The 13,812-nt window shown below is 41.6% G+C and overlaps 1 protein-coding gene across 1 annotated transcript in view; it reads right to left on the bottom strand.

Annotated features, from left to right (window-relative positions):
• c1h18orf54 (chromosome 1 C18orf54 homolog) overlaps positions 1-13,812 on the bottom strand; it is a 38,158-nt gene that overhangs the window by 16,502 nt on the left and 7,844 nt on the right. The window contains exons 2-4 of the mRNA XM_048558092.2: positions 13,318-13,635; positions 9,617-10,477; positions 4,342-4,492 (exon numbers count right to left, since the gene is read on the bottom strand). Of these exons, the coding sequence (XP_048414049.1) occupies positions 4,342-4,492; positions 9,617-10,477; positions 13,318-13,612 (1,307 nt within the window). The 5' untranslated portion in view covers positions 13,613-13,635. The remainder of the gene's footprint in view (positions 1-4,341; positions 4,493-9,616; positions 10,478-13,317; positions 13,636-13,812) is intronic.

A 13,812-nucleotide genomic window follows, 5' to 3' on the forward strand; every position in this document is an offset into this window, starting at 1 on the left:
TTGATTGTCTAGCCACTAGGCATTGCCTCCCCTTTGCCCAATCTCTGCTGGAAGAGCCCTATCTTCACTCTAGTTGAGATCAATGACATTCAAAAAGGAGGAATGTATGGTTCAAGGTGATATGTGATGGTGCTCGCAGCCAGCAAGTCACAAGTGGCATTGAAAATTTGTGAATTCCATAAAGTGTCTTTATAAATAAAATCTTCTTCAGATCATTACTATGTATGCAGATTGATTCAAACATAGTAGGAGGGTATTTTACAAAATTACAACTTCAAATCCAAAACTCAGTATTATAGTTTTCATTACTACTTCATATTTATGGTTTCCAAATCAGAATCAAAATCTTTTCTCATCAGCAGATGGCTCTGCTGGACTGCACGACACAGTTTCAAATTCATTCATATTTAACACAAATACAAACATAGAAAACCCTCAACAAACAGAATACATTTTGAGTATATATTTATAGTCCTACAGAACGCAAACAGATCCTTCTATCCAAGTCAACAATGCTATGTTTCCCAAATTAAACTAGTCCCACTTGCCTGCATTTGGCCAATATCCCTCTAAACTTTTTCTATCCATGTACCTGTCCAAATGTCTTTTAAATGTTGTAATTGTGTCTGCTTCTACCACTTCCTCAGGCAGTTCATTTCACTTACGAACCACCGAGTGTATGAAACAGTTGTCCCTTGGGTCCCTTTTAAATCTTTCTCCTCTCACCTTAGAAATATCTCCCCTAGTTTTGAACTCCCCCACGCTAGGGTATAACCTTTGTTATTCACCTAGTCTATACCCCTGATGATTTTTTAAACCTCTCTGAGGTCACCCCTCAATCTCCTGCACCCTAGTTAAAAAAAGAGTCTCAGCTTATCCAGCCACTCCTTATAACTCAAACCCTCCAGTCTCGGAACTCAAACCCTCCAGTCTCGGCAATATCCTGGTCAATCTTTTATGAACCCTCTCCAATTTAATAATATCCTTACTATAGCAGATCAACCAGAACTGTATACTATATTCCAAAAGTGGCTTCACCAACAGCCTGTACTACCTCAATATGACATCCCAACTCCTGAACACAATGGTCTGAGCAATGAAGATAACAAAGTGTGAAGCTGGATGAACACAGCAGGCCAAGCAGCATCTCAGGAGCACAAAGGCTGACGTTTCGGGCCTAGACCCATCAGCCTTTGTGCTCCTGAGATGCTGCTTGGCCTGCTATGTTCATCCAGCTTCACACTTTGTTATCTTGGATTCTCCAGCATCTGCAGTTCCCATCATCTCTGGTCTGAGCAATGAAGGCAAGCATGCTTAACAGTCTTCCTAACCACACCATCTAATCGCGATGAACTTTCAAAGGACTATGTACCTGAACCCCGAGGTCTCTCTATTTGACAAAATTATCCAGGACCCTACTATTAAACATGTAAATCCTGCCCTTGCTAATTTGACTAAACTGCAATATCTCATTTTTTTCCCAAATTAAACTATCTGCCACTCCTCGGTCCATTGACCCAACTCGTCAAGATCCCTTTGTAATCTTAGATAACCTTCTTCCCTGGTGACTATACCACCGATTTTAGTATCGTCCACAAACTTACTAATCACATCGCCTTAATCTCATCCAAATTGTTTATATAAATGACAGACAATAACTTTGTGCAGCCACAATAAGGAGAAGTCAAAACAAACTTCAGTACCATGCTGAATATTTGTCCATAATAACTGTCAATGTAATAGACCTTCTACAGCTACTGAAATAATATAACAGCAATTGTAATTTCACCCATGAAGCAGTGACCCTAATGCAGTAATTAATCAGGGCAGTTATTCCATAAGGAGAACATATTCACTCTTGTCTACTTGGGAAATTAATTCACCACTGAACAGTACAATTTATCATGTTCTATTTGACACAACAAGGCAGCCACATTTTCTTGTTGGACAATAAGAATAAATAGGGTAGAAGGGAAACGTATCCAGGGATACAGATTCACAAATCAGCAAATACTGACACGGATTTGGAAAACAAAAAGGAAAGTAAAATCAGCCTTTTTGCTAAAGGAAGCCAGCTGAAAAAAAGTAGTTTTAATATAATATAATCCAGTACAGAATCTTGATCAAACTGCATTCGCAATACAGTGGGCCATGCTTTATAAATCTGGATTGGTTAGCTCAACTGGCTGGACGGCTGGTTTATAATGCAGAATGATGCCAACAGAATGGATTCAACTCCCGCACTGACTGAGGTTACCATGAAGGACACTCCTTTTCAACCTCTCCCTTTGCCTGAGGCATGGTGACCCTCAGGTTAAACCACCAACAATCAACTCTCCCTAGTAGGGGAGCTGCTGTCAGTAAGACTATAGTGACCTCACTCCAAAGAGAAAAGAATATGAGGATTTGCTAGTAAGGATGGATAAAAAGGAGTGGGAGGAAGCTCGTGTGGAGCATAACACCAGCAGAGATCAGTTAAAGTTAAATGGTTTCTCCCTGTGTTGGTGATTCTGTGCAATTTTAGAAAGCAAAACAAAGTCTCAAAATTAAAATCAGCTCTCTGTCGAAAAATACAGATAAATCACAATGCAAGCCTATATGATAAAAAAGAACTGGTAGGTGTAGTGTCAGAGATAATGGGAACTGCAGATGCTGGAGATTCCAAGATAATAAGATGTGAGGCTGGATGAACACAGCAGGCCAAGCAGCATCTCAGGAGCACAAAAGCTGACGTTTCGGGCCTAGATGTAGTGTGTTTGGATTTCCAGACAGCACTCTATATGATACTACATAAAAAAAACCTTCATGAACAAGATCGATGCTCACACTATTAGGAGTAATGTATTAGCATGGATTGGGGATTGATTAACACACAGGATTAATGGGTATTTTTCATGTTGGAAAAACGTAACCAGGCTAGAGTGCCACAAGGATCAGTCCTAGAGCATCAATCATTCGTAATTCAAATTAATGACTTGCAGGAGAGGGCAGAATGCAATGTGTCCAAATCTGTTGATGATACAAAAGTAAGTAGGAAGGTGTGATGCAAATGAGGATAGAAAGAATTTGCAGAAGTTCAGAGAGTGGGCAAAAACTTGGCAGACAGACTCTAATGCAGCAAAGTGTGAGGTCCTGCATTTAAGTAGGAAGAATCAAAGGACAAAACTATTATTGTGATTGAGAGAGACTTCACTGATGCGCATCAGAGGTGAATGTGAGTGTTTATCTGCATGAAATACAAAACATTAGCATACAGCAGCAGCTAGTAATTCAGATGGCTTATGGAATTTCAAGTCTATTTAGGGGTGCGGAGTTTCAAAACAATTAAGAGTGCTGGTGAGGCCACATCTGGAGTACTGTGCACAGTTTTGATCCCTGACAGTTTAAGACAGTTCAAAAGTGATTCACTGGGCAGGTTCTTGGGATGTAGGGGTTGATTTATGAAGAATGATTAAACAGATTAAACCTTTATTCCCTAGAGTTTAGAAGAATGAGGGATGTTCCTACTAAAACATACTAGATACTGATGGGGCTTAACAGGGTAGAAGCTGAGAAGACAGCATGGGGAAACTTTAAACTTGGTGATATAATAAGGAGGGGGGACCTGTTATAAACTGAGATGTGAAGAAATTACTTCTCCAAGAGGGTAATAAATGCCTGAAGTGCTCTACCTAGAGAGTGTGGAGACTAGATCAATGGAAGCAGTTAGAGAATTTATTAATATTTAGACTTTATAGATTTTTGTATGCTAGGTACAAGACAGGAGTTGAAATTTGAAGCATATCAGTCAAAATCTTACTGAATTGCAAGGCAGGTTTGAGGGGCTGAATGGCCCACTCCTGCTCTTATATTTTCTCTCTTCTCCCAAAAATTATTGTGTCAGTTTGTTTTTCTGTGTAAGTATGAACATAGAATGCGTTTTATTACCTCCTGATAATCTTTAATTCATCAACATTAATTGGCTCCACGATCAGTTTAAAATGTTCTTTCTACATATAGATCAAGTTCAGAAGGGAAAATCCATTCTGATTTCTTCTTCGCTGCTTTACCGAACACAGTCTGATAAATTTCACACACTGAGCACTTCATTTTACTGCACTACAGGTTTTTGGAAAGGTGATTTTGATAATGCCATTAGCAGGAGAGGAAAATAAGTCAAACTCCATCATTTTCAGGGTGCTAACGGCCAGTTTCACTCAGGCAGGTGACTTCAAAAATCTCTACTACAATAATTGATCTTAAATTTCAGTGTTGGCAATAGCAGTAACTAGGCTTATAACTCCCTATGGCTTAACTTCAGACTTCAATTTATCACTATTAAAAGAGAAACTGGTAACTTACAACGTAACTGGTGGATTTTCCCAGGATCGCTCAGCTTCCAACACATCTTCAGTACCAGGACTGCCTTGGTTCTGCTGTGGGTTGCTGGCCTGCTGCGAGAGAACCTCATGGACACGTTCAGCCTTCTGGATTAGTAAGTCAATATGCTCGCCTGAACAGGGAGGAGAGGGGAACATTCTTCAGTGAAGTGTTATAGCAATTACATTCCAGTATTATCCCACTATGATCACATTACAGCAGCATTCCAATTAGAGGTGAAGAAATAGGAAACGCCACCATTCAATAAGATTGTGATTGGTTTTTGATGCCAGCCCCAAATTCTTGTGCAGTCCCCAGATCCCGGTGGCTCAGTGATTAGCACTGCTGCCTCACAGCACCAAGGACCCAGGTTCGATTCCACCCTCAGGCGACTGTCTGCGTGGAGTTTGCACATTCTCCCCGTGTCTGTGTGGGTTTCCTCCCACAGTCCAAAGATGAGCAAGTTAGGTGGACTGGCCATGCTAAATTACCCATAGTGTCCAGAGACGTATAGGTTAAGTGTATCAGAGATAATGGGAACTGCAGATGCTGGAGAATCCAAGATAACAAAGTGTAGAGCTGGATGAACACAGCAGGCCAAGCAGCATCTTCGGAGCACAAAAGCTGACGTTTCAGGCCTAAACCTTTTTGCCTTGGAAAATGCAGGGTCACAGGAGTAGGGTAGGAGAATGGGCCTTGGTGGGATGCTCTTTGGGGAGTCGGCTTCAGCTTATTTGGTTGAATTGCCTGTTTCCACGGTGTACTGATTCTATGGATCCCATGATTCCTATTTAGTCACAAAGCTATCAATCTCAGACCTGAGATAACAAGCTGTAGAAAATTTTCTGAAGAAGGGTCAAGACCCAAACGTCAGCTTTCCTGCTCCTCTGATGCTGCTTGGCCTGTTGTGTTCATCCAGCTCTACACCTTGTTATCTCAGATCCTCCAGCATCGGCAATTCCTGATATCTCTGTAACAATCTCAGACCTGGATGTTCTCAAATACAGAGAGCAGCAGAATCTCCATGCACCCAACAGCTCTGTAGACAACCTTTCCAGGATGATGGGATATAGGCCAACAAGTCCGGGGGATTGTTAGCTTATAGTCTGCCTGGTGGAATTTACTGCTTGATACTTGTATTATTCAGCTACTCACTCTCATTAGGTTTTCAACTATTTTGATAGCCTTTTATGGCTTCAACTGTGAAAACAAATACAATATACTGATTTAACTTCTCTGCCATTTCTTCACTTCCTAAGATTTCTTCAAAGCCTCTAATGGATTGATGCTTACTTGTGTTACACTTCTTCAGCAATGAAAGACAAGAAAGTCAACTTTAGGAATGTGCAACATTAATTCAGCATGAGAACAGGGTATTGATTGGCTAGAATATGAATGGCAAGGAGATGCAAAAGAAGCTGATTAAATTCGAACCAGGCAAGGTAACTGACTGGGAATGAAAACAGAAGTCGCTGGAAAGCCTCAGCAGGTCTGGCAGCATCTGTGAAGTAAAAAAAAAATCAGGGTTAATGCTTCGTCAGGGGAATTTGAAATAGTTCCAAAGAGGCTGGTATCCTGTCACCAAGTCCCCCTTTATTTACACGTGGAGTGTCCTTGACACTGATCTAGCATCTTCAGATTGGACGAGGTTAACAGCCCCAATTCAGGGAACTCATATACTGAGGTCTACCTGGCTGATCTTGTTACAATCACTACAGAATTCCCTAGAGGTTACTGATAAACAATGGGCAATAAATTAGAAAGAAAACTACAGAAGTACAAGGAGGCAGCTCCACACCACCTTCTCAAGGGCTGGCTAATAAATGTTGGTCAAGCTTGCAATGCCCATATCCCACAAATAAATAAAAGAAACACAGACCGTAACTCACTAAAAGTGTCTCAGTCCAAATGATGCCAGACAAATTGCTGTGGTACAAGAGCAAAGTGTTCCCAATAACAGAACACTGAAACACCAAGAATTATGTGTTACATCTGTTTCTCTCTTCACAGATGCTACCAGATCTGCTGAGCATTTACAGTGCTTGTTTCTATTTTAGAGTAAATTGCCAACTGATCACAGGAGCAGCATGCCTTCACAATGTCTTCCAAATAACCTATAATGCAGCAGGAAAATGCAATTGCTGCCTCTACTGACTGCCGTAAAAGAGCAACATACAACTTAAGCAAACAAGAATTACAATCATACAAAGCAGATTTTACAGCTACGTTACCAGCCCACCTTTTCTTCTTCTTTGTTAGGCAGCTTACATTCGAGATGATATGTAAATACAACTTGAAGCCAAGATTCTCTATGCCTACGACATAAGCAAGTATATTATCCTTGCATTCACAGAAGCACAAAAACTGTGATTAAAACCCACGTTAATGGCTCCATGATGTTTTTAAATTTTGTCTTTTTACATTAAAATGACTCCGAAGTCAAATCAGGCTCAGGTGTACAAAATGATCAGAGGTATAGAGAGAGGAGACAGCCAGAGACTTTTTCCTAGGGTGGAGGTAGATCTTACAGGGCGACACAGTTTTAAAGTGAAAGGAGGTAGATATAGGGATGATGTCAGAGGTAGGTTCTTTACTTAGACAGTGGTAAGGGCATGGAATGCATTGCTGGAGAGGGTAGCGCAGTTGGCCACATTAGGGGCATTTAAGTGGCTATTAGATAGGCATATGGATGACAGTATAAGGTAGGGCTGGAGGTTAGATAGACCTTAGGTTTCAGGTAAAAGTTCGGCACAACATCGTGGGCCGAAGGGCCTGTACTGTGCTGTACTGATCTATGTTCTTTGTTCTATGAATGCAGTCCTCAATGCAAACCATTAATTTCTTCTGCATGTAGCACATGAATTTTGTTTTACAGACAAATAAAGATCACAAACAACTAATGTTAGAAATCGAATATAAAAACAAAATTCTGAAAAATAGGTCAGCCAACATCTGCAAAGTGGAATGTCAAGTTATAATATTTTGGTAAACTGCATTAGATTGGGATCATCATGCATTTTGGAAAGATTGGGCAACAAAAACAAAGCAGGAAAAACAGGAAGGAATCAGATGTACCAATCACCGAGAGGGAGATAATTTGTTAAATAGTCGGCAGACATCTGCAGAATCATTAGCATTAAAGCTAAAAGATATAATAAGCACAACTTGGCATACTTACAGGGAAGGTAAAAATTGCAGTTTGCAGTAAAATAGTGGATGAAAAGTGTCAACTGGGGCTTAATGCAGAGATTTAAGAGGTAATACATACAGGTGAGAGTTGGGATCCAACAATGCAAGGAAATATACAGTAACTGGCAGAATACTGAGAATTGTAGAGACCATGGAATGCATGTCCCCAGAACTCTGAAGGGAGCTTTCATTGTTAATGCTTAAACTTTATTAAACATTAGTTGGCCACATTTAAAATACTGTAAACCATTGTGGTCACTATATTACAGAAAGAATGTATTTGCAATGGGCGGTGCAAAAAGCACATTGATAATGGTGTCGGCAGGACCACAAAATTTTAGATATCAGGTACAATTGGATAAGTTTAAATTTCTTTGGAACAGAGGGAGCTGATCAAGATTTAATTAACATGTATAAAATTATGAGCGTCTTGGAAAGAATCAATAAGAAGCATTCTTGTTGCAGAAGGCAGTAACCAGGCATAGGTTTAATGTAATCGTGGAAATATAAGAGGAGTTGAGGAGAAATTACTTTTATCCAGAGTAACAGGGAGTCTGGAACTCACTTTGTGAAAAAATGATACATGTAGAAACTCTTTTCACATTTAAATTAAAACTTGGACATGCACATTGAATACTGTACTCCACAAGACTTTGGACCAAGAGCTAGAAAGAGGGGTGAGGCTGAAGAGTTTTGTGCTGTAAATATTCTTAATTTTCATACCATATTTCAAAGCCACAAAATGCAAAGTAATTTGTAAACGTGGATGGAATTTTGTATTCCACCAAGGCTAACTTACAGAGACACAGAGATCTACAGCATGGAAAAAGACCCAGTCAAACTCATCCATACCGACCAGATATCCTAAATTATTCTAGGCCCATTTGCCAGCATTTGGCCGATAGCCCTCTAAACCCATCCTATCTTAAAATTCATTCACAGGACAAGGCCATCACCAGCTAGGCCAGCAGTTATTGCCCACCTCTCAGTGCCCAGAGGGTAAGAATGGCAGTTTCCTTCCCTAAAGGACATCAGTGAACAGGTGGGTTTTTCCAACAGTCAGTAATAATTTCATAGGCATCACGAGACTCCTAGCTCCAGGTTTTTATTAAATTCAAATTCCAATATTTGCTGTGGCAGGATTCGAAATCCGGTCCCCAGAACATTACCCGGGTCTCTGGATTAACAGTCCAGTGATAATACCACTAGATCGTCATACCCCCACCCCCCACCGTATTCATATACCCATTCAGATGCGTTTTAATTATTGTAATTGTACCAGCCTCCACCACTTCCTCTGACAGCTCATTCCATACACACACCACCCTCTGTGCGAAAATGATGCCACTTAAGTCCCTTTTAAATCTTTCCCCTTCCACCTTAAACCGATGCCCTCTAGTTTTGGACTCCTCCAGCCTGGGGAAAAGAGCATGAAAATTCACCCTATCTCTGACCCTCATGATTTTATGAAACTCTATAAGGTCACCCCTCAGTCTCCGATTCTCCAGAGAAACAGCCCCCGTCGATTCAGCCTGTCCCCATAACTCAAATGCTCCAACTCTGGCAACATTGTTGTAAACATTTTCTGATCCCTTTCAGGTTTCATAACATCATTCCTCTGGCAGGGAGGCCAGAATTTTACACAGCAATCCAATAGTGGCCTCATCAATGTCCTGTATAGCCACAACATGACCTCCCAACTCCTATACTCAATCCACTGACCAATAATACAAGCATACCAAACATCATCTTCACTATCCTATCCAAGTGGGACTCCACTTCCAAGCAACTATGTACCGGCACTCCAAGGTCTCTTTGTTCAGCAACACTCCCCAGGACCTTACCATTAAGAGTATAAGTTCTGCCCTAACCTGCCTTTCCAAAATGCAGCACCTCACATTTATCTAAATTAAACGCCATCTGCCATTCCTCAGCCCATCAGTCCAAATTAACATAATGACAAAACAGGAGATGTTGTTTTCTTATTTCTAAACACCAATCTCTGTTGCAAAAATGAAAATGCATGTTCGTCTAACAACTTTCCTTCCCATTCAGCACCTTACTGTACCTCTGAATGGTTTACTGTAGTCAGAACCTTCTACTCCTTGTGAAGTACACATGGTGTTTGGTTTGCCCAGTGCAGGTGCTCTTCTTAAAAGGTCACGTCCTGTGTGTTTATGAAATGTTTGGTCCCTTCCGGAATAAATGGCAAAATGTTTATGCTTTGGTGTGCTTATGGCAGAGCCACAGTGAAGTCTGGAGTTGGAGCATCTGATCTTAAAGCCAGTTGATAACAGATACTCTCTCTCATTCAGTGTTTCGTGCTCACATGAGTCTGAGCCCAAGTCACAGTCTAAAACCCAGCCAGGGTATTTCAGTTCAGGAATGCTACTTATTCCAGAGACACCAAGCTCGGATTTTTGGCTGGTTAACCATCTGGGATAATTATGCTGAGAAACAGAGGGGAGGTAATGCTTTCCAATTCTGCAGTCATCCACAGGAAGGGTTGGAGGAATGGAAGAAATCAAGTATTTATTTTTGTCTTGTGGCACCATTCCTAGCTGCGAGAATTGAGATCGTTTAAGGCCAGTAGTTTGGTTTAATGGGAAATAACTGTCTTTCCCACAGAATAATTCAAAGCTGTCATCTCTCTTGTGGTGCCAAGCCTCAGAATAACAGGGGGAGACCTTTGGAGCATATTTTGTAAATGTGCAGGAACAGTTATGGTTGAAGTGACTTCCTGTTCGCTGTTGAGTCTGTGTTGAACCCTGCAGCACAGAGGATCGAGTCAATGGTAAGGAACCATCTGTCGGCATTTCCAAAAGGTCATCAGTGGTGAGGCTCTCAAGATCTAGGTCACTGGCTATCCGTCTCCTTAAAGGCCAGCTAGGGAAATCCAAATCCCTGAAGGAATGTCGCTCTCTGAAAACTGCAAAACAAATTAGAGACTTAGAAACACTTAATTCCTTCAGTACCTCAGTGGCTAAGTATAGTGCTCAGTCTGGAGCTAAGTTGTATCGAACAGAATGGCCTAAGCACTATCCCAATCTGTACTGAGTTAGCTGACCATTGCAGAATTGGTGGCATGTTCATGTCTTTTGCACGGATGGGGGTGGTGATCGTGGCTGTGAACACTGTGGGATGCGGCAACAAAATATATTTCAACCGGGTTTCTGCTTCTCAATATTTGATAGCCTCTTTGTGAGCATAAGTACATGTGGACATTAGATGAATCAGACCCAGATAGCTGTATAGCTGCAAGAAGTAATAGACTTCACTTGGAATGAACAGTTGGTCAAAGCACTGAAGGCTGTTCATGAAAATGTAAACCTAAGTTCTAGACATTAATCAATACCTTCGATACGGGAAAGTAGAACATTCTATAAAAAGACTGTGCATTAACCTGGAGGTAATGGATTAAATGTTTAAAAATACAAACAGTAATTAAAGAATGCTTAAATTTTGGAATTACACAATATGGGGACGAGTTTAAAAATGAGGACACTATCTTATATTTAGCATAAAACTTGACTACATGCAATAGTAGTAACAGTTACCCTCCCATCTTAAGAATCTTTTTTCACTTTTTAAGATCATAGAATCATAGCAATATTTTCCAAATAAGAAAGAAGAATAGTGTGCAAACAGAACCCAGAGTGGACTGAGACAAGAACTTACACTTGCAATCTTATAAAGACAAAATACACTATTGTACTGCAAATCAACAAGCTGCAACAATACATTTACAAACATATTCTTCATTTCCCTTTAATCGACATGACTGCACAGGCACTTAATTATTTCTCATGTGCATTAGGATGTCCTGAGGTTGTGGAAGGCACTACATAAATGCAACAATTTTTAATCTTACATCTACATATAAAAAAAAAGTTAAAACAAAGCGGCAGCAGATATTTCAAGAAATGGGGACAACAAAAAACAAACTACCTCTCTCTTCTCAGTTCTGGTCAAAAAATAAAACTTAATTAAAGTATCCCCATATCAATGATCCTCAAGTGTGCACCAGCAAATGAAGAGATAGCCCAAAAATTCCAATGTCCATTTTTAGTCAAAAAAAAAACTACATTTCAAAGAGTGTTAAATGGAGGGTAATGCTCGAACATAAGCTACTGAACCATACAGACCAGTTAAGTGCTGTTTCAGTTCCTTGAATTATCTGAACAGATTCACCGGAGCAAGAGATTGACAAAAAAATATTTTGAACTTCTTGAATTGGCACGGAAGAAATTAGTCAGGTTTGCATATCTGACCGCTGTGTAATAACCAACATTGGATGGTACTCAAAAAACCATGGGAGTTGTCAGCATTGGTCACACGGTAAAATAGCCTAAACCACAAGCAAATTATTGCAGATTCTGGAGAGCTGAAATAAAGACAGAAAATGCTGAAAATTATCAGATTTGGCAGCATCTGTTGACAGGAATGTTGCACCAATCTTTTAGATCATGGCTAAATGTTGTCTCTCAAACTTGAGTGCTTTGAGTATTTTCAACTTCCATTTCTGGCAAAATAGACCATTTTTTGCTGACAGAAATGAGTTACGTTCTGGACAATGAAAGGCATCTCCTGCTCACAGAAGGGCATCCCGAAAACACAGTGACTTTGGCAACACATCCCTCACACCCCGCCCCCGCCACAACCGCCCCAAGAGGATCCCCCTCGTTCTCACATACCACCCCACCAACCTCCGGATACAACGCATCATCCTCCGACACTTCCGCCATCTACATTCCGACCCCACCACCCAAGGCATTTTTCCATCCCCACCCTTGTCTGCTTTCCGGAGAGACCACTCTCTCCGTGACTCCCTTGTCCATTCCACACTCCCCTCCTACCCCACCACACCCGGCACCTTCCCCTGCAACCTCAGGAAGTGCGACACTTGCCCCCACACCTCCTTCCTCACCCCCATCCCAGGCCCCAAGATGACTTTCCATATTAAGCAGATGTTCACCTGCACATCTGCCAATGTGGTATACTGCATCCACTGTGCTCGTCGTGGCTTCCTCTACATTGGGGAAACCAAGCAAAGGCTTGGGGACCGCTTTGCAGAACACCTACGCTCGGTTTGCAATAAACAACTGCACCTCCCAGTCGCAAACCATTTTAACTCCCCCTCCCATTCCTCAGACGACATGTCCATCATGGGCCTCCTGCAGTGCCACAATGATGCCACCCGAAGGTTGCAGGAACAGCAACTCATATTCCGCTTGGGAACCCTGCAGCCCAATGGTATCAATGCGGACTTCACTAGCTTCAAAATCTCCCCTTCCTCCACTGCATCCCAAAACCAGCCCAGCCTGTCTCCGCTTCCCTAACCTGTTCTTCCTCTCACCCATCCCTTCCTCCCACCACAAGCCGCACCTCCATTTCCTACCTATTGCCCTTTCCCACCTCCTTGACCTGTCCGTCTTCCCTGGACTGACCTATCCCCTCCCTACCTCCCCACCTATACTCTCCTCTCCACCTATCGTCTTTTCTCTCCAACTTCGGTCCGCTTCCCCCTCTCTCCCTATTTATTCCAGAACCCTCTCCCCATCCCCCTGTCTGATGAAGGGTCTAGGCCCGAAACGGCAGCTTTTGTGCTCCTGAGATGCTGCTTGGCCTGCTGTGTTCATCCAGCTCCACACTTTGTTTTCTTTGGAGAGATTGTCTTTTCACAAGAACGAAAACAAAACTTTGAACTTAAGGTTACAGCCTCAAAGCAATTTGGCCCCACATTGGCAGAACCAAGTCTTCTGTCCTTACCCTCTTTCTTGCTGTCCACAGAAGTGGGAGACAGTTTAGAAATGCTCCCCAAACGCAGTTTGCTTTCACCTCTCAGGGTGGACGGCGACTTCTTTTCAAAGTTGTCAATGTAAGCTTCCAGGGCCTCAGATGCTGACTGGTACGTTCTACCTCTGTAGAGGACAGAGCTGTGAAACTGGGTTGAACCATAGGAGTTATCAAAGCTGTTCAGATGGCCAGCACTGGTCAATAATCCAGATACTGTAGATTCATGGGATTCGAAATCCACTCTGTCATTCATGCCGTTCATTGACATCACATCTTGGGTCCTTGTCTCATCTTAAGGCAAAAAGATACAGTATATAACCTTACCCTTGTGTTTACAAAAGATTTTCAGCAAATTATGTAGACAAATAGAATGTGAGAAGATGCATTAACCGCATTGGGACAAGGAGCAGTGGACAACGAGTGAGCAGCTTTACAAAACAAACAAAGTTGAAGTCTGAGACGAGAGAA

Source organism: Stegostoma tigrinum, chromosome 1, assembly GCF_030684315.1.
Source record: "Stegostoma tigrinum isolate sSteTig4 chromosome 1, sSteTig4.hap1, whole genome shotgun sequence".
Classification (NCBI taxonomy): Eukaryota; Metazoa; Chordata; class Chondrichthyes; order Orectolobiformes; family Stegostomatidae; genus Stegostoma; species Stegostoma tigrinum.